At 38.0% G+C, this 18885-nt stretch overlaps 2 protein-coding genes across 5 annotated transcripts; one reads left to right on the top strand and one right to left on the bottom strand.

Annotated features, from left to right (window-relative positions):
- Positions 1–2235: 2235 nt before the first annotated feature.
- scamp5a (secretory carrier membrane protein 5a) lies at positions 2236–7586 on the bottom strand. Of its 3 annotated transcripts, none has more exons than XM_053642305.1 (7): positions 6945–7586; positions 6235–6290; positions 5951–6070; positions 3843–3999; positions 3026–3127; positions 2774–2891; positions 2236–2424 (listed from the first exon to the last, which is right to left on the bottom strand). In XM_053642305.1, exons 2-7 carry the CDS (start codon positions 6239–6241, stop codon positions 2236–2238), a joined length of 693 nt encoding a protein of 230 aa, XP_053498280.1. In that variant the 5' UTR covers positions 6242–6290; positions 6945–7586. The 3 variants fall into 3 exon arrangements, with proteins under 3 accessions (XP_053498280.1, XP_053498278.1, XP_053498279.1); XM_053642303.1 differs by having other exon boundaries at positions 7254–7586; XM_053642304.1 differs by lacking the exon at positions 6945–7586 and having other exon boundaries at positions 6235–6592.
- A 3994-nt stretch (positions 7587–11580) lies between these two features.
- parp16 (poly (ADP-ribose) polymerase family, member 16) lies at positions 11581–17627 on the top strand. Of its 2 annotated transcripts, none has more exons than XM_053642290.1 (7): positions 11581–12073; positions 13656–13852; positions 14075–14212; positions 14366–14572; positions 16067–16238; positions 16441–16624; positions 17171–17627. In XM_053642290.1, the coding sequence occupies exons 2-7, from the start codon at positions 13664–13666 to the stop codon at positions 17304–17306; spliced, it is 1026 nt and encodes a 341-aa protein (XP_053498265.1). In that variant the 5' UTR covers positions 11581–12073; positions 13656–13663; the 3' UTR covers positions 17307–17627. The 2 variants fall into 2 exon arrangements, with proteins under 2 accessions (XP_053498265.1, XP_053498266.1); XM_053642291.1 differs by having other exon boundaries at positions 11593–12073; positions 16480–16624.
- The last annotated feature ends 1258 nt before the right edge of the window (positions 17628–18885 follow it).

Here is an 18885-nt window from a genome sequence, read left to right as displayed (position 1 = left end):
TTGTAATCTCACTCTATTTACTTATTCATTTTCTTATATCGGTTTCATTTAAGCATACTTAAGAGTATATAAGGACTGTTTAGTTCTGTCGATTAAAATCTAACCACATCCCACTAACTCACTCAGACTATGGATTAGTTTAAATGTCACTATAAACATAAATCTGTAACAGTAGCCCGTCCTGTATGAATGACACAAATTACATGTATTGAAATATAACAGCCTTATCAGTTGACAAGGATTCAAGGATTTACATATATTCAAAACCATGTAATATGCGAATGTTTCACAACAAGTACTAGTCACTGTATCACAGCAAATATTTACACAAAATTGAGTATTATGGTAAAATCCATATTCCTATTAGGTAAGTGACAAAATTCAGAGTTTTATTGGATTCACACTGGTAATAATTCAAACGGAGACTAGTGTGCTTTTCCTGCAGGCATTTAACTCCTGCTTTTCCTCAATAAACATCTCAACAAAATATGTCAATGTACTGTATGTCTTCACCAAAACGGACAGAAACCTTTACTCACAAATTTGGAATTAATTATTATATAATACAGCTGAAGTAGAACAATATTTCAGTGCAATAATGGCAAAGACAACATTAAAGCAGATTAGGCCGAAAGTGATTTATAACAAATCAGCATTTCATGGCTCAGTGATTCTTGCTGCTGGCACTGAAGTCCAGTTTATGTTAAGGTTTTAGGATACACTTCAGTTCTTCTAAGTCATAATCTAATGAACATTTTAGAGCCATCATGTTTTTGTTTTTTGTTTTTTAAATGCAGTTATGGACTTATATCATAAGTCATAAGTTTATCATAGGTTTTCTCAGACTGACCTTTCACTAGTAAAATAGAACTATTTGAATCCTATTTGAGGTACAAAGAAATATCAACACAGCCAAACTGTAAAATTTGATTAAAGAAATCAGAAAATATTAAACCACAATTCTGCACTCTAGACAATTACAAAACCAATCAATCAAAAGTAAGTGTATAAGTATATGGCTATTTGTGTCCTACAATGCAAACTAGAATGAGGTAATTAAAAAGCAAGACAAATTGTTAAGACTCAGCGAATTATGATGCTGGATAAAGACTGGCTCGACAACTGAAATGCAAAAGGAACTGTGTCACTTGCTGTATTTATTACTAAGTTATTTCACATAAACCACTGCAACTGATTTACAATTATTACATGTTAGCCTTTAGCTGACTTAATGTCAAATAACCATATAGAAATACAAAGATACAGATGGCTCATCAAGGGCTATAATAATACATAAACATGATGGAATGTTTCCTCAATTGAGTCATACTTTAGGGGGGAATAGAATACAGCCATTACAAATGTCTTGATATCACAAAGACATAATCTATTACTGGTAGGGTCTAGAGTAGCATATCACAGCTCCTGTCCCGGAGGCCCAGTGTCCCACTATCAAGCTTTCCCTCTCCCAAACATTTTTATTCAACCTGTAGGAGGCTTGACGATTAGTATCTGAGCTGAGTCAGGTGTGCTAGGAGAAAGGACCATGAAACTGCAGGGCAGTGGGTCTCTGTGGTAAGAGTTGAGAAACCCTAGCCTTAAGAACAAAAACAATACTCTACCATGCACACAACTGAGGCAATATTATATGCATTATTGTATTATTGTTTAAAATGAAATCGGTCAGTTATTTGCTCTAAATCCTTTTGTTAACCACCCCCCACCCCCCACACACACACACACACGTCCCCCCTCCCTAATACCCTTGTAAGGCCAGGTTTATACTTGCTTTTACTATGCACATGCGTATGGAAGATATACCCATATCCTGTATTTATTTGGCGTGTTGATAGTGCATGTTTGTGTGCATGTGCTGCAGTGTTTGTTGATGCAGGCAAGTGTTCAGTGCCCAACCTAAATAGTGCAGGCAGTATAGACACAATATCTGCCACAGACTGAACAAACTAGAGTTGTGTCTCAAATTACACACTATTCTAAACAGTTTTTGTGCATTAACACTAATCAAGTTCCCTAGTACAGGAAAAAGAAATGTCTGTTTTGCATACAACATGGAAACCTGTTGGACAGGGATGTTTTGGCACTGACGTGCCATGTGACGTGACGTGGATATTGTTTGTTCACTCACATTGCGGTTGAGTCCGCACACACAGGCATAGTCACGTGTCAAGTATAAAACGGGCCTAACTCTCCTAACTGTTTCCTAATAAATACACATTACATAGGGTCATTATAGTTGTAGGTGGGAGGGGGCGAGTACTGTTGGCCCTGCATTGCCCCCTGGGCTGCACCCATAGCTGCCTGCTGGGCTGCTTGTTGTACATGTGGGTTTTTCCAAGCACCTGTTGTCCATTCCTCCTGGGCCTTGCTCATGCTCCCACCACTGCCACGGTAGAAGTTATGGACCTGCACACAGAAAGGTATGAAAACAATATTTTCTAAGTACCGTTGCTGTTTCTATATACAATCAATGAAATAGTTTTATTTGATACCACCTTATAATAAACATCATTACAAATACATTTACTCATTTGGCTTCTATCCAAAGCACCTTTCTAATGATACAGCATACAGTTGAGCAGTTGCTTATGGGCTTTGATCAAGGACCCAACAGTTGTAGCTTGGCAGTGTTGGGATTTGAACTCACAACCATCTGATCAGTAGCTCAAAGTTTTTATCATTGTGCACGTTTACTGCAAATAAGGAAGTGATGGACAAAGAAACTGTTTTCAGTATCAGAAAGGGAATGACGTACCTTGGTGAGGGCGATGAAAGACAGCACAGCGACAGCTGTGAACATAATAGTGGGAACCAGCATGACCACAGCAGAGCCGATATTAGTGCTGAAGAATGTGATGGTTGCCAGCCACCCACTGTAGTGGAGAGAGACATGAACACATTAGAATAATTACCTTACTGTTGCGACTAGCTGTAACAACAAATATCTAAATAAACACAGTTACCACAATTATAACTTTTCAGCAAACCCCACATCCAAAGCCCTTACCAGACTCCCCAGCCTGGGATGCCCACTGCCTGGATAATACTGATCACAACCTGAGCCATGAATACAAAGAAAAATGCCATAAAGTTGAAAGAGCTGTCGCTCCTGAAAAAAGAGAAAGGCAAAGAGTTATGACCATATATTAATAATAACTGGTATCGTTTCAAACAGCATGGGATTTACATGATACATTGTTGCCATGATACACTCTTGTCTGAGACAAATGAAGAGGAATCTATTTTTTCACAAATATTGACAGGAAATAGTAAACAGCCAAAAGGATCTATCATTCATAATTGTTTTCTCCAGAAACTCTATTTATAACTACTTCATATGTCCTGTGTCTGGATTGTATCCTAATAAGACTTTAACCACATACATTTTCACTTGTAGTCAAATACATTGGGCAGACTTAAATCTGATACCTCTGTTACATGTTAATATGCAAGTCATATTATTACATTCAAACACCAAATTCTAGTGTTGTTCTTCCGTTGTAGTTGTTTTATGAATAAAAATTGTTATCTTGGAGAAACAGATGCATTTACATTTACGGCAACATGCAGCTAAAATGCATCTTAGATCTCCTGCAGTGGTGTGAGTGATCAAATGCCTTGGGAGCATTTACACATTCATTTTATGTGGCTATTCTACATTGAGATATAATCCTGATACTGTAGATGCATGAAACAACCCATTCGAGTGTAAATGGGGTCGGAAATTAAAATATTCTGAAAAAATATTCTTCTGAAAGTTAATAATGTGCAAAATGTAGAAGGTATATTTAATAAGATACACATGGTTGTTTGCCTGAACTCACTTAAAAGCTTTGTAGATGGGCCGGAACCAGCATACATAAGAGCAAGGGGTGAATAGAATAAGCCACAATATAGCCATTCCAAAGTTAGTGGCCCCGCCCCCACCGCACATCCATGCAAGACAGCCAATCAGATTCGTCGCCAATGTAGCACTGTTCACTGAGTGAGAGAGAATAAACAAATTTAAATACTGAACTTCATGTAGTAGTCTGCAAAAACTGCACAATTTTTTTTTAGTAATTGGATGATTACACATACAAAATAAATCAGGAGCTAATGTCTACTTTCTATCGTTTACATAGTCTTAAGCAACTGCACTGCTAAAGTCTCGATTCTGATTGGTCACATTGGTTTTTATAACAGCAGCTTCAGCAGTAGTGCTGACTGCAAAACAAATTACAGGATTAATATTAATGCACTCATTCTAATACACTGTTGTGTCTATAGTATCAACTTAAACAGGGATTTCTATGGCTGAATGCCACATAAATGGAAAATAAAAGAAAATGTGTGTTTGCTGAAGTTTTCTGTTATTTATTTTACATTTTTGGAAAGAGTCTCCACTGTCAGCACTCTATAACAGTCAGAGGTGAAACTTTTCCTTAATGTTTTATGACACGGAAAGCCTTCAGGGCATCTCTGGGCATTTCGGTTTCTCAGTAACATGACAAGCTACATTTTTTCCCCCTATTAAATTCAAGTGAAAGAAAAAAAGAGAGGCTGGTGAGTAAACAACTGTTTCTAGATGTTATAGTGTAAGTGACAACAGGAGCTAACATGTTGCTGAGGTTCCACGAGAATAACTGTAACTATTAACAGATAAAATGTATAACATTAGACACATTGGCACACTAGCATTGAACCCCACTGTTGATCATTTTCTTATAACAGCACACCCTGTTATCCTTTATTCCTTACTTAACCCCTTAAATTAGAATTAATAAGATAAATAATAATTCATAGTAGTTACTTAAGATTAATGTATTCATCTTATTAAGTAACTATTATGAATTATTATTTATCTTGTTAAGTAATGATTATGAATTATAATGCTTATTTTATGTTATAATGCATGTGACACACAACAATCAGCTAAATTTAAACAGCCCATACAAGTTAATTAATATGTCCATAGATTAATGTCAGTCTATTCTACAGTGCATCAAAGTCTTACTGTACATGTGTAAGTGGTTAAGTACTGTACAGCAGGGCTGACAAACCGTGTTCCTGGAGATCTACCTTCCTGAAAACTTTAGCTCCAACCATAATCATGCCCACCTGACCATCTAATCATTGCCTTAAGAAGTTCTTGGTCAGCTACATCACGTGTGTTAGATTTTGGTTACAAAGCAAAGCAAGAGACTTTAATGTCCTGTGATATGCTTATAACCAGAGCCCTATCTCCCTGCAGTTCTCGCCTGGTTTCCCCCTGAAGCTAAGCAGGGTTGAGTGTTGCCAATACCTGGATGGGAAACCTCCTGGGGGAAAACTAAGGTTGTGCTGGAAGTGGTATTAGGGAGGCTATGAGGGGGTGCTCACCCTGTGGTCTGTATGAAGTCTAATGCCCTGGTATAGTGATGGGGACACTATACTGTGAAAACAGCACCTGGTTTTTTGTTGAGACGTTAAACTCTGTGGTCGTTAAAAATCCCAGGACACTTAAGGTAAAAGGGTAGAGGTATAACCCTGGTGTCCTGAAGAAATTCCCCCTTCCCTATCATTCTCTAATAATCCCCATCTCTGAATTGGCTACATCACTCTCTCCACTCCACCAATAACTGGTGTGTGGTGGCCGTTCTGACGCACTATGACTGCTGTCACATCATCCAGGTGGGTGCTAGCGCACCACTAGTGGTAGTTGAGGCACATACAATGCAAAGCGCTATATAAATGAAACAACCAGTTTTGTAAACAGTCTGCAAAACAATGCTTTCACTTCTGCAGTGTTATGAGTGAAAACACAGCCAGCACTTTTAGGCCAACAATACACAGCTCACTCAGAAATACATAATATATATAGAATGAAATACAGAAACTAAATATAGAAATAAGTATAAAATTACAATGATGATAAAACCATAAATATTAATAGATTTTTTTAAATACTTACAAATCCAGAGATAGTACAAGCGCTTGCACATAGTGCGGAACTGTTCTGGGATCTCGTTGAAGTCTTGGTAAAAGCATGGCTTCAGGGGAATGAAACGGGGGAGAGGTGGGAAATTGTTTTCTGCGGGTGTAAAGTATATATTACAGGTCAGCCATTGTATCACAGTAACTCTTTATTCTTAAACTAACAAAATGATATCTCCACCAAATTTGGATGAAAGACATAGCTGTTGTGTTTATAATACATTCTTAAAATGTATCCTATCCAAATAAATAAACTCTTACCTGCCATGAAGATACTTTATTGAGATTCCTGGCGTCAGATGTCAATATTCTGTAACCTAAATGAAATACTGTCCGTGAGTACATAGTTTACTAAAATGGTCGTGAGATCATTTCCAATGGATACTTTGGAAAGAGTCTCCAGAACCGGCTTCGTCCCAAACGGTTTATTACTGTACTAGGTAGTACGCTAGACGTGCATGGTGGACTACTATTTTGACATACTGTTCAGTGTATGTACACTGGCAGGTCTATGCGTTTTCACAGGTAGCTTCCATCCATTTCCTCTAGGAGGCGCTCGCGCAAGTTGGCAATACCGCGCCCCATAGTGGCTGGAATAAAGATATTCAAAAGGCCTCCTACAAGATTTTAAACACTGTAGCATCCGTAATAGATTACATCTTTGTCTATATCACCACCCGATATTATTATACCAAATGTTACAGGATTCTGCGTGTTGCCAAAGACAAAATAAGCGCCATGTTCTTCTTTAGATGATGTAGCCTATAGAGCCTATAGCTGTCCTGGGCAGAGGGCTGGCATCTGAGAACCAGGAAAAGGACAATAAAGAGAAGCGGAGAAACGAACTGACAAATAGCCTACAAATTTCCTAACACGATTTACCAGATATCCCGTCACTTTCCTAGCAGCATGAACATGTAATACTAATGAAGGACATGCCGCAGAATGATGAAAATAGCCTGATGTTCTACCTGGTATTGGAAATCGGAATCCGGTAGGCCACCCTACTTCTGCGAAGTGTATAAAGACCATCAGCTACAAAGTAGAGTAGTGTGGTCCGATTACGCTGAAATGCTCAGACTGAGTGTTTCTCTGGTGTGGAGGTCGGAGAGCGCGCCCTTCAGCAGAGGATACGATGCTCCACCAGCTATATTCACACATCACTGTTTGCACATCGTCTCAGATCTTTACCCGAAATATCTAACTCACGCACATCCAGTATAAGAATTGATCATCTGTAAAGGTTGGGCAGAACATCAGGTTGAGAAACATCGCCTTACCTCGGTCCTTAGGCTATAACCAAGAACGCTGATCCGTCGAGTCCGATAAACAACTTTCCATTCAAGGTGACTTTACATTCACAGCCGAGCCTCTTTTCGCCAAATGTCTGGTTTCATTTCATCCGATTGTGGATTTAAGAGTAAATACAATCACGTCACGATCCTCCTACACGCCGTGTGCTGCCGAGCTTGGACTCAGATGTAGGGATGGTGATGATGCTGAAGATGATGATGCTGATGATGATGCTATAGAGATTCGACCAACGAGCAGAGCTGCTCAGTAATCGCGATATTTCATTCCTGTACCGTCTCTTCCGTTTTCAGTGTGCTTACTAGTCGCTCTCCTGAAGTAGTGCTGAAGCAAATTGTATATAGCCTAATATAATATAATAGAATAGAATACAATATAATATAATATAGGTCTACCTAGACATACCCATCTGTTTAAATTTTATTTAGATTCAATTCAATTTTAGTTGTGTAACGCTTTTAACAGCTCATTGTTGCAAAGCAGCTTTACAGAAATATATAAATATAAATTATAAATGGTGGCAAGGGAAAACTCCATGAGACAATATGAGGAAAAAACCTAGAGAGGAACCAGACGCGAAAGGGAACCTGTTACACCGTATAGTGTGATTGTAAATAATTTCCTTTCACTAACTGTGTACTATGTGGTCAAAAAATGTAATTGTGTAAAAAAGAACTTATGAGCTCATAAGCAACTTATCAATGTAAGCATCAGAGTTATTTCTGAATTCATTAACGGTTTAACATGAAGTCTATTTTTGTTGAACTGTTCAATGGTGGAGACTTGAGTGCAAAACTGTTCATAGCAAATGCAGTCCTAAGGCTATCATAGCAGTTGCAATACTAAGCCATGGTAGCAAAACCGTTAGTAGCAACTGCAGTCCTAAGCCATCTTCATGGTTTTTAAGTCGTACCATCCACAGTAATCTCATGTATATTTAGGCTGTCCATGTGGGGCCATCCTCAGTAGCAACGAGTGGTTTTCAGGTGATGAGAACTCCAACCAGAAGTAGGTCATCAGGATGGATCAGGCAGGATCATGAGTATGTCAGGTGTAGCATGTGTAGCTCAACTGAGAGGAGGGGGCGGGGACAGATTATTAGGTATGCTAATTGTCACGTAAGTGTGTAGATTTGATCACAGCACCTTTGAAGTCTCGGATCAGAAGGTGTTGATCAATTTTCTCGGATAGCCCTGGCAGTAGTTCCAGCTGTATTTTAACTCATATGTTTATATTCATGTGCTCTTCTAATGTGTTACCGGTTCTATAAATAATAACTCCTTCACAGGGACTTACGTAATTTAGCCTAATAATAAATGGGTTTTTAAAAAGAATTATGCAACAAAGAAAGATGTATAATCACTGATATCATGAAGCTTTCTGCAAGGTGACATTTGTTTAAATTTTTCTGGAATGAATCGTGGCTGTCAGCGCTTTGTAACAATAAGTTTTTGCAACGATCCAGTATTTGAGACGGAGGATTATGAGCTTTCTGGTTTCATGGTAACATTGACAAGATACATCTTACTAACTTCAACAGAGAGGAAAAAGGACAGGCTGGTGAAAGACCATCTGTTTATACAGTAGCTGCTACAAATTAAAATATAACAGGAGTTAGCTTCTTTCACAGACCTTCCAGAACGTTCAATGTAACATACATTGTTAAAAAGTGAAGTGTCCTGCATTAATAATTAAAATTTTTAGCCATTGGCACATGTTATAAGAGGAAGAAAATACTTCAGGACTTGCTTTTATAGGGAAAGAATCTAAAATAATCCATCTGCTTTACGTAAGATATTATCTCATAACAGCACACCCCAGTGTTTATTATTCCTGACACATGTCAGAATGCACTTCGGAGAACAGAATGCACACTATAATAGCGTCATTTTAGAGAAAGTTCAGTAAGTGCATCAGCAAAGTACAAAGGGGGAAAATCCCAGCTACAATTTGTTTAAAGTGAGTTTAAAAAGTCACCAAACACCAAACACATAATTCACAAAAGGCTCTTAAACAAACAAAATTCTAATTAATCTCTATCTTGGGTTATTGTATTAAGTATTACATTGGAAAAACTGCAGTTATATTGTCACAGGTAAGTTTTGGTGATTCCTTAACTACACTAAGACCACAGTGAAGCTTTTTTCAAGTAATAGCAGTCCAACAATTTATATTCAGACCACTGGCCTATATTCAAGACTAATGTTTTAATACCAGTCCGGACAATAACATTCTTTTAAATTCTGATAGCATGGCAGCACATTGCCTTACTGCCTCACAGCTTCAGGATCCCATGTTCAATCCTGACCTCAGGTTACGTTCTGTATGGAGTTTCTGTGCATGTTCTCTCCGTGTTTGGATGGGTTTCCTCAAGGTTCTCTGGTTTCCTCCCAGTGTAAAAACATGCAGACAGGTGGACTGGCTATGCTTAATTTCCCCCTGGGTGTGAATGAGTGTGATAATGTGTGTGCATGGTGCTCTTTGATAGACTGGCATCCCATCTGGGGTGAATTCGCCTGCTTTGCACCCAGTGTTCCAGGGATAGGCTCCATATCCACTGCAACCCTGACCAGGTTAAAGTGGTTACTGAAGATGAACGAATGAGCATTTTTCTTTTCTCTTTGTGTTCCTGGTTTGGCCTGTTCATTCTATTGACTAGATTGTTTGACCCTTGCCTGTGATTATTATGATTATTTTGACCATGCTTCTACCTGCTGCTTTGGTTTCTCATTAAAGATTGGACACACACTTACATCTGACTACCTCTGAGTTAGTGACACACATTTCACATGCAAATTTAACATACCGTATAACAACCTTAATATACAGTCATCTTTACAGTCCTTTATGAAACAGTTATTAGAAGTTGTGTAAAGAATAGCACATGTAATAAGTGATATTTTGAGCTGAAATACTGAATATGGAGGCATTGTAAAATATTAACACAATGGTTTTTTTTTCAGTCATAGAATGGGCTTCTTCCATTCCTAACAGCTTCAATTGCATTTCATGTGTATTTAACACTTAATTTTGAAACTTGAATCTAATACACAGTCACTTCCAAAAGTACTGGAACAGCAAGGCCAATTATTTTGTTTTCGCTATACACTGAAGACATTTGGGATTCAGATCAAAAGACGAATATGAGACAATAGATCAAAATTTCAGATTTTATGTCCTGATATTTACATCGAGATATGTTAAACAACATAGAACATGGCACCTTTAGTGGCAGACCACTCAATTTGTCTGTGAGCAAAATTATTGGAACAGATATAGAAAGCGTCTTAAAGTAAATGAAAGTAAATAACATTTAATATTTGGTTGCATATACCTTCCTTGCAATAACTGCTTCAAACTGTCGACCCACTAACATCACCATACTGTTGCTTTCTTCTTTTGTGATGCTTTTCCAGGCTTGTACCCTAACTTCTTTCAGTTGTTGTTTGTTTTGGGGGGTTTCTCCCTTCAGTCTCCTCTTCAGGAGGTGAAATGCACGCTCAATTGAGTTAAGGTCTGGTGAATGACATGGCAAAAAAAACCTTCCACTCCCCCCCGAATAAAGTCCTTTGGTGTTGCTGGTCATTGTTTTGTGCATGATGAAATTACCCCCAATTACACTGGATGCATTTCTCTGTAAATTGGCAGACACAATGTTTCTGTAAACTTCTGAATGCTACCATCATAATTTACATCATCGATAAAGATTAGTAAGCCCGTTCCAGAAGCAGCCATGAAAGCCCAAGCCATGACACCTCCTCCACCATGCTTGACTGATGAGCTTGTATGTTTTTGGATCTTGAGCAGATCCTTTCTTTCTCCATCACTTTGGTAGAGGTTTATCTTGGTTCCAGAACGTTTGTGGATCATCTCTTTATTTCTTTTTGAATTTCCAATCTGGCCTTCTGATTCATACTGCGTATGAGTGGTTTGCATCTATATTTCTTCTCTCAAAGTCTTCTTCAAATGGTGGATTGTGATACCTTCACCCCTGCCCTGTAGGGGGTTGTTGGTGATGTCACTGACTGTTGTTTCCGGGGTTTTCTTCACAGCTCTCATAATGTTTGTCATCAACTGCTGTTGTTTCCTTGGCCAACCTGCTCGATATCTAGTTGTCATTAAACCAGTGGTTTCACCACATATGGGTGTGGTGGTTAGGTGTCCACATACCTGATCACACTAAGCTGGATTTTCAGCAAAACCACTGAAGACACTGCATGTTGCAAACAGAACACTGAATGATGGAGATAACGAGTCAAAAGAAAGCAAAAACTAAAATATTAACACTGGTAGTGTCACTCAAAGCATGATGGAGTGTAGTGCACGCAAAGAGATGGTCCTTCATAGCAGCACATCAAAGATGCATGAACATTTCAAGCAAAAGCTCACGCATGGTCAATGAAAGATGTTAGACTAATATTACATGGATGGGGGTTTCCAAGTGATAAATATGTTACAAATTATACATATGTACAGCTCTGTATTACACAGGGAGGTATCAGTTACTCAAACACACGCAGTCACATTAAGCATCAACTAACACTAGCCTGGCCTGAACACTGTACACTACACAGGCGACAGGGGCTGGGTCACGGTCTCCATTTTCTATCCACGCCTAGGTTGAAAAACTGATACTAAATCCTAAATACAGTAGCTGTGGTATCTTTGGGAGTAGACACTGCTTTTACGGGATGAAGTAGCGTTAAATAGTCCGGAGAATTAGCACCGGAAGCGCTACAGGACACATACTCTGATGACTGTGTCGGCTGAGTTGTAACTCTTTAGCGAGGTGAGTAAGATTAGCTTGGGTACTTAACTAGCCAGAGGTGTTGCTGAATATTTGTAACATTTGTCAGCAAACGGCTAGCAATATTGTTACAAGCTAGTAACTAATGTACGGTACGGCTAGTTATCTCTGTCCATAACTTCGTGGAATTAGGTAAACAAACTAGCTTAATAGCAATAATAGCTAATATCTCTGTTACCTCGTCGTTCCATAACAAGAGTCAAAACTAACAGACAAAATAGCTAAATAAAAGTTAGAGGTTATAAGGTCGGCTCTATCGACGTTACGTTATTTAGCTTGATGCTAACTTATTAAACTCACCACCTTGTTGGTTAGCTAGCTAGCTTCTGTAAGCTTTGTCTTTAAGTGCTAACATATGTGCCACAACCGTGCAGTCACCACGTTAAAACCAGGCCGCGAATCAAAAACTAGGGTCTGTTTGTATGAAAATATACCTCGAAAGGCCAGCTCATGAAAATGTATCAATAAAAGGTCTAACCATCTCCTAAAAACATTAAACTGGTTAGACAGTAGTCAAAACAGACACCTGTACTACACCTTAGGAAGACTCTAAACCCTGGGAGAATAAACAAGTGTTAAAACTGGATTTAGAAATGCCTGTTTGAACCAACTGCAGGTGTGACAGCCGATGGCTGATGGAGTTCCCTGCTAAGGTAGTTAATCAATACACGTACAAATTAAAGTGGAAATGAAACTTTCTGTGCTGCAGTGACAGGAGTGCCTGGAAAAATGTACAACTCATAGCTGAGATTATTTGCTTAACAAATATTAAGGCAGAAATAACACAAAGCCCTTGTTCTGACCTGCTGTAAAAAACAATAGACACCATCAGAGAAATTCTAATGGTTTCCACTACACAAACCATCAGCTAACCATTAAAACCATTACCATTATTGGTCCTTAATGGTATCCACTAGACATAACGTGCCACCAACAGAAGGCAACAAATTACCAGTAGAGACCCACAGGGATCATTATGGTTTCCATTAAAACCAATACAATTCCCATTATAAACATTAAAACGATTACAAGTTCTATGATTGTTTCTGTTGTTTTTTTCAGCAGGGTGTCAGGATGAACGCATATAATAGATTTTTTTTAAACGTACTGAAAATGCATAAGGGCGCACAGTGGCTTAGTGGTTAGCACGTTCGCCTCACACCTCCAGGGTCGGGGGTTTGATTCCCTGTGTGTGTGGAGTTTGCATGTTCTCCCCGTGCTGCGGGGGTTTCATCCGGGTAGTCCAGTTTCCTCCCCCAGTCCAAAGACATGCATGGTAGGCAGATTGGCATGTCCAAAGTGTCCGTAGTGTATGAATGGGTGTGTGAGTGTGTAGGTGTGTGCCCTGCGATGGATTGGCACCCTGTCCAGGGTGTACCCCGCCTTGTGCCCGATGTTCCCCTGGGAGAGGCTCCAGGTTTCCCCGTGACCCTGAAGGAAGGATAAGTGGTATAGAAGATGAATGGATGGATGGATTAAAATGCATATAATGAAGTGGTTGTGCTTACATCTTTCACCTTATTGCTGCACAGAGGTTTGTTGTAATCCCTTGCTTGTTTTCCAGTGTTGGGAATGCAGCCACCTCTAGCACCAGCCACGGTCAGAGAGCTGGTGCGCTCCCATCTCCATCTTAACCCTGTTGCTGCAGATTTGCGCTGCAGTCTTTTTGTGGCTGCCGTGCAGAACTACAAGCGTGACTCTGTCCTGAGACCGTTCCCACCTCGATATCTACGAGGAGAGATAAAGGATTTTGAAGAGTTGGTAAGAGATTGCATTTTGTTGTTCTTTGATTGTGATTTACAATACCACGTTATGAATAGTCTTCTGTATCTGGGATTTGAGTTCCTTGAAACAAGGTGAAGTATGCAGCATCGATCCTACAGAACGAATTACTGTAGCATCACATCACTCAGCTCAAAGATTCAGCACAAGCCAGCCAAAGATATTGAACTGTATGGGGAAAACATCTTGTGATTCTTACAGCAGAAAGATGTGAGCTCCTTGCCAAGCATAAGAGACCTGGTCCGACTGGAATCAGGAGATGGAGATCATCATCTGGCACTAGTACACTGGGTGCTCTCCTCCAAGAGTTTTGATATAAAGACCATCCAGAAAGAAGAGGTGCTTCTAAAGTTTGAATATTGTTGATTGTAGATATTCGCTGAAAATGGCATACGGTCTGTCATCATTTTACAGTGTTTGAAATAATTGTGTTTAATTTAAAACAGTGATTCTCTACTTTCTTTTTACATTTTGTTTCTTTAACAATTTAAGTGGACCAGACTCAGCCAGATGACACAAAATGCAGGGGTCTCCTCTCCTGTGCCAGACTTCCTTTTTGAATTGGAATACTGTGAACAAATGAATTCGAAGTTTGAGAAGACACGGGCAGGACGGGACGTTATCTATGCATTCCATGGCAGCCGACTGGAGAACTTTCATTCCATTATTCACAATGGTCTACACTGCCATCTGAATAAGGTCAGTGTCTGTAATATATGTGAAATTCAGCTTTCTCTTGGTCTAACCCAGAGGTATTCAAACTGTAGGGCATCGCATGAGGGGTGCAGGTGAGGGGTGTGTTGGAAAATACAAAAAATAGGAATGTAATAAGACTGTATTCTTCCTGCCAGTCTTTATGCATTTTGTGTAGGAGCGCCATTTATTAGCTACTCCAAAATACACTGATAGTGCTGTCTTTTTTCCGTAATAGGAGCAACAGATGAGCCGAATAACATTTGCAACAACTCTCTGATATTAACTGACACTCTTTGAGAGCCACAGCCCTTTTCCCGCTAGTTCACATTAGTAATGTTTTGGACCGTGCTCGCAGTGTTTGAAAGATGCACTGATGCGGCATCCAACCACTTTCTGTCAAGGTAAATGGAGAAGCCTTGAAATTAACTGAAAAATGATCCAAGTTCTCAAAAGACTGGGAAGTGGGCCTCATAGGAAATAAGTTTGATTACATCTAGTCTACCATTAGAAGAATTTTGCATTTCCTCATACAAAAAAATTATAGACTGTTCGGTTCTAAGACAGACTCATCCAATCAGTACAAAATTAGCACTTTTTGTGGAGCTCTTTCTCACATTGGTAGTCAATTTGTGTCTTATCAGTCTGTAGTTAGATCTTATACACTGAGTTTCCAGTTTATTAGGGAAACCTTGATCTCACTATTTTTCCAGACATACCTACCAAATAGGTGGACTTTATAGGTATACAATTACTGTCTGCAATCAGATGATGTTCAGTGGTGGTTTATTTGTTCATTTCAACTGATGGAGATGGTAAAACTAATTGAAGGGAAAAGGTAACAGCCAGTAATTATATACCTACACAGTGTGTATATGGTAGGTGTATCTAATACAATAAAGATGTATCTAATATATGTTGTTTACTGAGTTGCCAGTTTATTAGATACACCCACCACCTTCACTCATTTTTTTCATAGTACATTAAAACAAGTAATAATACTTCATGCGACTGTAGTATATTCAGGCAGACCAGCATTTCTGTTACTGTTATTTTTTTAATGGGGTGTTGGAATTGACAGAATGTGTTATTCCGTGTGTATGTAGTTTAGCATACCATGAGGTAATATTTTATTTGAACCTTTATAATTTAATGATAGGAAGGTCTTTTTGAGTGTACTAGACATGTAATTATCTTAATTGTATTGCATGTGGTTGCAACAGCAATATTTGAACATCGATAATACTTCATTAATGGATATAACTTTTAACTCTACTCTTCTCTTCTCCTTATCTCTCTTTTTTGCTCTCTGCATTAAAAAAAATATTACCAGACATGGCTTTTCATTTTCAGCAGCATATTTTCTCACTTCATGAGGACGTAGGGCATAACAAATACCCGGATAATGGTTTCAGCATTTGAATACTGGCACCTCAGTTACCTAACCGGGTATTGGAATACCCATGCAAATCTCTAGTAATTCTGTCCTTTTCCTTTCAGACATCACTGTTTGGAGAAGGCACTTACCTGACCAGTGACCTTAGTATGGCTTTTCTCTATAGCCCCCATGGAAATGGATGGTGTGACAGTGTCCTTGGGCCAGTACTAAGCTGTATTGCCTTGTGTGAGATCATTGATCATCCAGATGTAAAGTGTCAGGTAAAGAAGAAAGGTAATGTACCACAGATCAAGAATAATGTGCCGTCTGTTATTCAACTGTTCAGAAATGTTATTTACCATGTTAACAACCTCACTTTTTTCTTCCTAATGCAGAATTCATTTTTATACTACACTTTGGCCTGTGAATGCTATTTGTAAACATCTAGTTCTTGTCGTTACAACAGTTTGATGGATAATTTTTTTTTTTTTTAAAGACAAGAGAATTTGGGTTAAGATCTGCTCAAATATTTTAGACTCTGAGAACCTTGACCGCAAGCGTTTGAGGGCAAGGAACAGCGAGGGTGGGGACGTGCCAGAGAAGTACTTTGTGGTCACCAATAATGAGCTGCTGAGAGTAAAGTACTTGCTGGTATACTCTCAGAAACGTTCTAGAACCAGGTGAGACATTTTCTTGTACATTCTGATTGCAGTTGGTTGGGGGTTGTATAATTTGTAATAATACATGTGCCACAGGATTCTGAATTTTATAACATGATTGAAAGCACAGTCAGAATTGCAGTTGAGAGGATGGCAGATTTGCACTTTACCAACTTTGGTGAGGGCGGCAACACAGTATTTTTTAGAAACGCTGGAAACAAAGGAGGAAAGTGAAAATAAAGAGGTGTATATTTTTAGAGGTAAATGAATTAACTTGTTTCATGAGTCTGTGATCCTGCAAATGTATGTAAATTTATAAAGTTATTTTTATGTAAATGTTTATGCAAATAAACTTTACTCTATTTTCTTTAAAGCATTATTATACACGCTTTGATTTTATTCTTTTTATACTTATATTTTATGTACTTTATACCTCTATCCATGTATTTATTTAATGTATCTAGATTTAAATAAAAACACTGTATAAAAAGTCCATTTTGAGTTCATAAATATTTTGATTGTTGTTTGATGGATTTTTTTATTTCTGTTCTCTGATTATTTTTTCAGACATGCTCAAAGGACATCATGGCTGGTCAGACACCATTTTGCCATTATGATGGGTCTCTACCTTCTGCTTCTCATATTTATTGGTGCCTTCAATTCTACTAGTTTTCAGTCATTTTGGCATAGAATATTCCGGTGATCCAACTTTTCATCACATTTGCCTCGTTTCCAAAGTGCCTTTTTCTTTGGTTCACAAAGATCACTTAAGAATTTAGTTCAAGACTTGCAATGAACTTAATGCTCAGGAAACTCTGAACATTTTATCCATCAGTTAGTGTGTGCAAGTTGTACTGCAGGCACACGTAATTTAATCAAAGATTAATATGCATTTATTAACTTTTTAAGTCAACACAATGTAACATTTACATCTGAGAAACAGTGTGGGGAGAGACGCCTGCCTGTCTAGGCTGTGGGAGTCTTTTTTTAAACACTGTGGCATGTAGCTTGTCATAAGAATTTATATATATATATATATATATATATATATATATATATATATATATATAATATAATATAATTAATTGTAGGATTACATTAGCAGTACAACCAAATTATGAGGGACGAAGTGCTGTCCTATTGCGACCTGTCTTTACAGGAATGTGCTTGGCCAAGGTCAGCACCTGCTTGCCTAAATGTAAATTAATTATAGGGAACCAGTAGTTGACCACAATGATAATTTTACTGTTTATAGGACCGAGAGATTAATTGAATGTATCCCTTATGTTCCACTGTTTGAGCCATCTCACAAAATGATTTCTGATACTGCATTTTTGTACTCTCTCTATATATATATATATATATATATATATATATATATATATATATATATATATATATATATATATATATATATATATATATATATATATAAAAAATACTGTGAGACTGTTGGGAGTTTTCTCTTTATGAAAGTTTTTGTTTAGAAAAGGTTGAATGATACATTGTCAATATAATGATTTGGGAACTGTTTAAATTCTTCATTGTTTAGTTCGCTAAATATGACTAACAGGCGAACAGTAAACTAGGACCAGTTGTGTGTGGTTTGGGGTGTGTGTGTGTTTAATGTTAAAAAAAAAAAAATGCAGTATGTGTCCATGACCATTGACCTATTATTCTGTGAATAAATCTCTAAAATAGTTTACACTTGGGTTAATAAACACATATCTTTCCAGGATTTTGTCATGTTTCTTAATAGTACATGTAACTAATATTACATTACTAATATTAATTAGTAACAGAACTAATATTAGTGTCTTTGTTGTACTGTTTTATTGTACCAGACACCCTAAAGCTTTTGTTTTCATCCACTGTTATCAGTCAAAAACAGCAGCAATCCTCCTATCACGATAGTGACGATAGTAGCTGATAAAAATGTGTATGAAGCTTTGATCTTTGATAATGCAGCTTTGTTCAGCTGCACTTAAAGGTTGCTCTTACTGTTACAATAATTCATTCATTCATCTTCAGTAACCGCTTTATCCTGGCCAGGGCCGAGTCGGAGCCAATCTCGAGAACAATGAGCGCAAGCTGGGGCGTGTTACAGTAATGCTGTTGTACAGTACATCATGTTTTTATAGTAAGAGAAAGAAAGAAAACCTCAGAAAAAAATTTTCAGCACCACTATTTCTAAAACTTCATATGTGTTAATGCATGTGCTAAATGACAGAAAAAATAAAAATTCTTTTTTTGTTTTTGTCCAAAAATATTTTCACCCACAC

This window comes from Ictalurus furcatus, chromosome 14 (genome assembly GCF_023375685.1).
Source record: "Ictalurus furcatus strain D&B chromosome 14, Billie_1.0, whole genome shotgun sequence".
In the NCBI taxonomy this organism is placed as follows: Eukaryota; Metazoa; Chordata; class Actinopteri; order Siluriformes; family Ictaluridae; genus Ictalurus; species Ictalurus furcatus.
The sequence above is the reverse complement of the archived record's forward strand: the minus strand, read 5'-3'. Positions and strand labels throughout refer to the sequence as shown.